The sequence below is a fragment of the Lissotriton vulgaris genome, chromosome 3_1, assembly GCF_964263255.1.
Source record: "Lissotriton vulgaris chromosome 3_1, aLisVul1.2, whole genome shotgun sequence".
In the NCBI taxonomy this organism is placed as follows: Eukaryota; Metazoa; Chordata; class Amphibia; order Caudata; family Salamandridae; genus Lissotriton; species Lissotriton vulgaris.
The window spans coordinates 553,222,385-553,228,384 of record NC_141689.1 but is presented as its reverse complement, the minus strand read 5'-3'; the positions used below and the strand labels follow the sequence as shown (position 1 = coordinate 553,228,384).

Below are 6,000 nucleotides of genomic sequence, written 5' to 3'. Positions count from 1 at the left end.
TATTTGAGACAATTTATTTTCATCCAATTGACTATTGCCTCCTGCAGCTGTTGAATCTGGCTGCACTGTCGTCTATTGGATAATGAGAGCACAATTTGTGTATTGTCAGTATATGAGAGTACTGACAATTCAAAGGATTTGATGAGCCTGGCCTTTAGGTTGACGTATAGATTAAAAAGAGTGGGGCTCATGGACAAGCCCTGGAGCACCCCACATGGCAGATGGAATGCATCAGAGATGTTCATAGCAACAAATTATTCCCTCTCAGAAAATAAAGATTTCAGGAGAGTAAGAGCACTTCCCCAAATATGAAAAAACGGTCAATCAACAGGTCATGATTGACTGTTTCGAATGCCACTGAGAGATTCAATAAGATGAGTGCACCCTTGCCTCCCCTGTCAAGAATAGCCCTCAGTTCTACTCAGACGACAATCAGTGTCGATTTGGTGCTGTGATCACCTCCAAATCCGAATCGTGTAGAGTCCAAAAGATTATTAGCATCTATAAAGGACGCTAATTCAAGATAGATTGCTTTTTCCTTGATTTTAGCCGGAAAAGGTAGATAACCGATCGGTCTGTAGCTACCGGGATCTTGTGGATTGAGGCTAGGATTTTTCAAGAATGGCTCTTTTCCAACCAATAGGACAGCTGCTGTCAATCATCTCATTGAAAATTACGACAAGGTGAGTACTTATAATCTTAGGGGCAAGATGTATAATCTTGGGTGGGCATGGCTCCAGAGGAGAACGAGAATTCATGGAATTGGTCAGCCTAATACTTGCTCAATCCAGTGCTGGGAGAAAGAGTTTAGGATTGGAGGCCGGAGGGCGAGCAGATTTCATCCTGAATGTCAGGGGTCAAATGTTTATTTGCCACAAATGTGTTAAAAAACATCCTCCGTTTTAGCCTAGAAAGAGCCAGCCAGAATATTGCAGAAGGCTAGGCTACAATTATTATTACTTTTCTCAGGCATGCTTTTTTTTTTTACTGTACTGAATAGCTCATTAGAGGAGGTTCCTGTGGTTTGTGTCTTATTGATAAAGTATTGGGTCTTTTCAGGACTTTATAATCAATAAGCTGTTTGTAAGTATCTCTCTGCGACTGGATCCTATTTTTTTCTCCACTTTCGTTCCTGAATACTGCACAGCTGTTTCTGTGCTCTGAGTTTGTCTAAAAACCAAGGTTCAGGCGGTTTATTTCTCCGATTAGTGTAGATTTTTGCATGTGCAAGTGAGTCTATTGCCAGACCTACCAATGAAGAGTAGGTAGATGTGGCTGATTCAAGATCCTTGACGACAGTGAGCTGGGAACTGGACAGCATTGTGCAGAGTTCTAGCAGATCAATTCTGTGCCAGGCTCGCCCCTTACTAAAAGTAAGGGCAGCCACGCCTCTCAACTGTGAGCAAGGTATTTTAATGCTGAACATAACTGCCCTGAGGTCTGACCATGTCAATGGTAGTGAGGCAGTGAAAGGGAGGAAGGGGTATGGCTTGCAGTATGGGTGGGTAGGTTCACAAGCTGGACTAGACCTAAGCTGGCCATTGTGGCAACTAAAAGATACATATCTTTATCAACAGTGCTCTCTAGGTAAAAACTGAAATCTCCTAAAACTGTAAAATTTAAAGAGTTTTCAACTTGAGCAGTGGACTAAGGGCCTGCAAAAAGAAGACCTACGGCCAGGGGGACAATAACGCAATAGTCCTATAAATGTTATTTTTTTTGGTAATTCTATTTGAAGCAAGAGTGCTTTGTGATCAGCGTTAGCAAGTACTGTTGAAAAGGAAGCAGTGAGCTGATTACGCTATATGATCGCCAGGCCACCACCCCCTTACCAAATCTGTCCGATCTAAAAATGTAGAATCTCGCTGAAATAGCCAGAACCATGTCAAAGCCTGAAGCTAAATCAGCCCAAGTTTCTGTTACAGAGATAATATCTAGCTTGTGGGCATCTATGAACTCAGAAAATGCAATGTTATGCTTTATTAGTGATCTGGCGTTGAGCTAAGTGCTGTATTAGCTGGGGGGTGGCCTATTTAAATAGTTTGAGCGAGTGACATAAATCGCAAGAGTGAGGTTGCATTCTGGGCATTTTAAGGTATCAGAAAGGACATGTGGCTCAAGAGTATCACAAAGAGGGTTCTTACCTGAGATGTTAAGTGCCACAAGTTTGTCCCAAGAGTATTTCAGCAAAGGGGGTTCATTTAATAAAACAACGGCAGGCGTTCCGGTGCTTGGTGCAATCCGAATTGCCTTAGGTGCGCCAGTTGTGAAGACCTGCAGTGAAGTTAGTTATGTAGCCCGTCATCAGAGGAGTGAGAAGGTCAGCGCTCCTCAGCGCGATACGATAAGGTGATGACAAATCAAAACTGAACTGGGGTCTGGAGCCGTTTTGGCAGCCAACGCATTCACCCTTGCACAATGGTGCAAGGGTGCCTGTTTTGTAGGCAGGATTGATTTGGTGTAGAAAGGGGCACCTTTCTGCACAAAAACAATCATGAGAGGCTTTCTTCTCTTTCTATGTGTGCTGCAGAATGCAACACACATAGAGGGAAAAACAAGGAGAAAGTAACATATTTCTCCTTGTTACGCCTCTCCTGGAGATGTGTATCTTTATGGTCCAGTCTCAGCTTTAGCAGGTTTGGTAAATCTGGTAATGTGTCAAAAACCATGGGAGTGGAGTTGGAACGTCCATAGAACGCCTCCCTTGCACAGAGTAATGCAACGCAGTGATTTGCGCTGCATTGCAGTACTCCAGATGTTTTAAGCCATTCAAAGCCACGCAAAGTGGCTTTGCATGGCTTCAAAAATATGACTTCCAGTTTGCGTCATTCTTGCACCACGTTGTGTGGTGCAAGAAAATCACAAACCGGTTCTTAAAACTGGCCCTGCGTATAGTGGAAGACTAGGAATATATCGCGTTGATTACCTCGGTAAGAAGTGATTTTCCTCCTAGGCATTTGCAGACAATAAAAAAACACAACACATAAATACCCATATTTATCTTTATGCAACATGGTGCGCTCGCTCAACTAATGCTTGCTGATGGAAGCCGGGTCATGGCAAATGAAAAAGAACCGTCAACGTGTTTTACTTTTCAGGGACAACATACTCTTCCTCAGAATAAAAAGAATACAACTGCCATTACTGCTTTTCTATGCCAGGATTGGATTTGCCTTTATTTCTTCCCTGCGTGCTGGCGGTAAGCTCTCCTCTCCGTCAATGTTCCTCACGAGGTGAACACGGTGTGCGCGCGGTCTATTTTGACAGTTGGCCTTGGGCTATTATCTGTTTGAATTCACTATTCTGAGGCTCCAGAACATCATAATAAACTCTGTCGGCATTGAGGTTTTCTCTGATGAATAACAGATCCTCGGTAGGGTACTTGTCATCTTTTCCTGTCCATATGGTTAAACTGTACCTGCATTAACACAAAGAGAAAGAAAGAAAGAAACGTCATGCGATGAATTCAATATCCGGAGTGAACACACACAATAGCGGTCTATGGAAAAAAACTCAAACTGCCCCATAACAAATAATAGTCCCAGAACAAATCTTCAGTTCGTTTTGCCATGCAGTCATAAAAAAAAACACAATTAAATTGTCATATCGTGATCAAGGTGACACCTACCATCCATATATAAACTGAAAATCTCTTGCCATGTTTACGCCTGATATTTGCACAGATGTCTAACTTTTCAGAGATTTAAAGTCATTTCCATTTACTCTCCTACTGAGCTGAACTTCCCCCTGAGTACTGTCATGTGGACAACCCTCAGGAGTAAAGGTGAAAGAAATGTGATTCTGGCCATGTAGAAGAATTTCAACATGAGCAAGTGTACATCGGGCTGAATTGTACCTGGGGAAATGACACTACATTATGCCCACTGTTGTAGTAGGTAAAAAAAATGTATGTTAACTTTCTTTCATCAAAAGGCTATGCATAGGAATGTAGCATGATAAATATACACGTAGGAATTAATGAGAAAAAAAAGTCAATTCCATACATTATGGGCACAATAGAGACCTAGACAAATCATTGCTTAATAAGAACATTGGATATAATCACTAACATATATAACATATGCAAACATACTCCAAACATCATAAATCAACAAAACTATGAAAACCCGATAAGTCAGTGACATGAACCACACCCTGTTACCCTACAAGGGATCGAGGGTACGTGTCATCATAAATCTCTTACCCTACAAGGGATCGAGGGTACGTGTCATCATAAGTCATATTAGAGATCAAGTTCCAAAGTCAATCCTATCCAGAACCTGGCAACCCTCTACTCCAAGTGATGACATGATGATTCACAGCAGATGTCATCACTCTTGGACGTCTAAGTTTAAATATTTTCCTCTAGTGGCGGTGGTTTCGTCTCAGTTGTTTAGTTATGAAGGTGAGAAGAGCGAAAGAGGCACAATTCGCAAGTTTCTAGTATACCAGAAAAACGTCAGTAAAATTGTACTGGGCATTCGTTTGGAAAAGGTTATACCAACTCTCCCAAAACGTTGATCCTGTTTGCCCAAACTGTGATATAATTTCTCAATTTTATATAGCTCCATGTTGTTTAAATTTGGGAAGCTGCAAAAAATGGAGTTTAAATCTTTAGTCACCTTTTGCTAGTTCTGGGTGGAGATCAAACAATAGTGGACTGTTCCTCCTTAAAATGCAACTAACATATCATGGGGGCATGCAGACACCCCTGAGATTTCAGTAATCTATTTCTGCTTCCTGGACTGGTGGTGTATTCAGGTACTTTATGTACATCTTTAAGCCAGAAAATTAAAATATTTCAACAAGTTCTTACAGATCGTGATTACTTAAGGAAACTCTTCCTACACCAAAAGCAGGCCATGTTAGGAGACTCTGCAATACATAATTCATTTTATCATCTAATAATATCCCTATCATTAACAGATTTCTAAAATGTGCTAATGAAAGAAAAGCATGACAATCTTCTGAGATGGGCAGAGAAGTGAGGTAACTGGGCAGGAATATCCAAAAGATATTGCCAGGACTTTGCATAATATCCATAAAATATTAACTCTAGTAAAGTTGCATGCCCAATCTGCTTGGCTTACCATGTTCAAATGCCACACCTTCAAGGATAACTAAGTGGAAACCAGTGACCTTTGGTTCAGTGGTAGATGCGCCGAGTCAGTATCAGACAGGTACATATGACACTCGGATGCCCACTTTTACCAAATTCCTAGGGTTGGACCTGTCAGCAAAGAGTCTATTGGCAGGCCCAGCTTTTCAGGCTATTCTAGTTGCAACATTTTAGAAGGCAAAGGAACCACCCTGATGCACAAACATCAGACCAGAGGGTAGCCAGTACAGCAGGGTCTCTGGTGAGACACATCGTGATATGGATGTCCTGGCTTTTGAAACACATTGTGCCAGAAGAATTAGGTAAGTAAAGTAACGAGGATCTTCTTCTGATCGGTTGCCATATTTTGGTCTACTATATCTGCCGTCTAACTTGATTATGGCATTAATAAGATGCATTTTGATGTAATAGATCAATCATAGGTGTAATAATATTGTCTTGTTTATTTGTTTTGCTAATTAATCTAATTTATTTTTAAATAACTCTTGCTGTGGCCGTTAAAAAATGAAAGAATGGGGGAGGAGCCAAGCCTGTGACCGAGATGGCCGCATAGACGCTCGGCTCCGCGAGCCCTCTCACCCCGCGCATACATCCTGGCAATTATCCCGAGCCGTAACAATATATTTAAGTAGGCGAAGGAGAACTTTCACTTACCGTCTGCTTCTGAGGCCTCTACGTGCGGTAGACCCGGAGAAACGTCCCCGCCTGCTCTGCGGCCCTCGCGGTGCTGGGACCGGGGTGTCGAGTGAGAGGAGCAGCCGGCCGCGACTGCGACAACAGCGGCCACTGGTGGAGGTGAGGAGCCGGCCGGTGGGCTCCGGAGAATTGATGGGCCGATGGTGACAGTGATGACCCGGTCCACCTAGCGGAGTGCCTTGTGG

The 6,000-nt window shown here is 42.5% G+C and overlaps 1 protein-coding gene across 1 annotated transcript in view; it reads right to left on the bottom strand.

The window, feature by feature from the left end:
* Positions 1 to 1,734: 1,734 nt before the first annotated feature.
* Positions 1,735 to 6,000, bottom strand: part of FAM151B (family with sequence similarity 151 member B) — a 504,061-nt gene continuing 499,795 nt past the window's right edge. Inside the window, exon 6 of the mRNA XM_086960833.1 lies at positions 1,735 to 3,418. Coding sequence (XP_086816959.1) covers positions 3,256 to 3,418 — 163 coding nt within the window. The 3' untranslated portion in view covers positions 1,735 to 3,255. The remainder of the gene's footprint in view (positions 3,419 to 6,000) is intronic.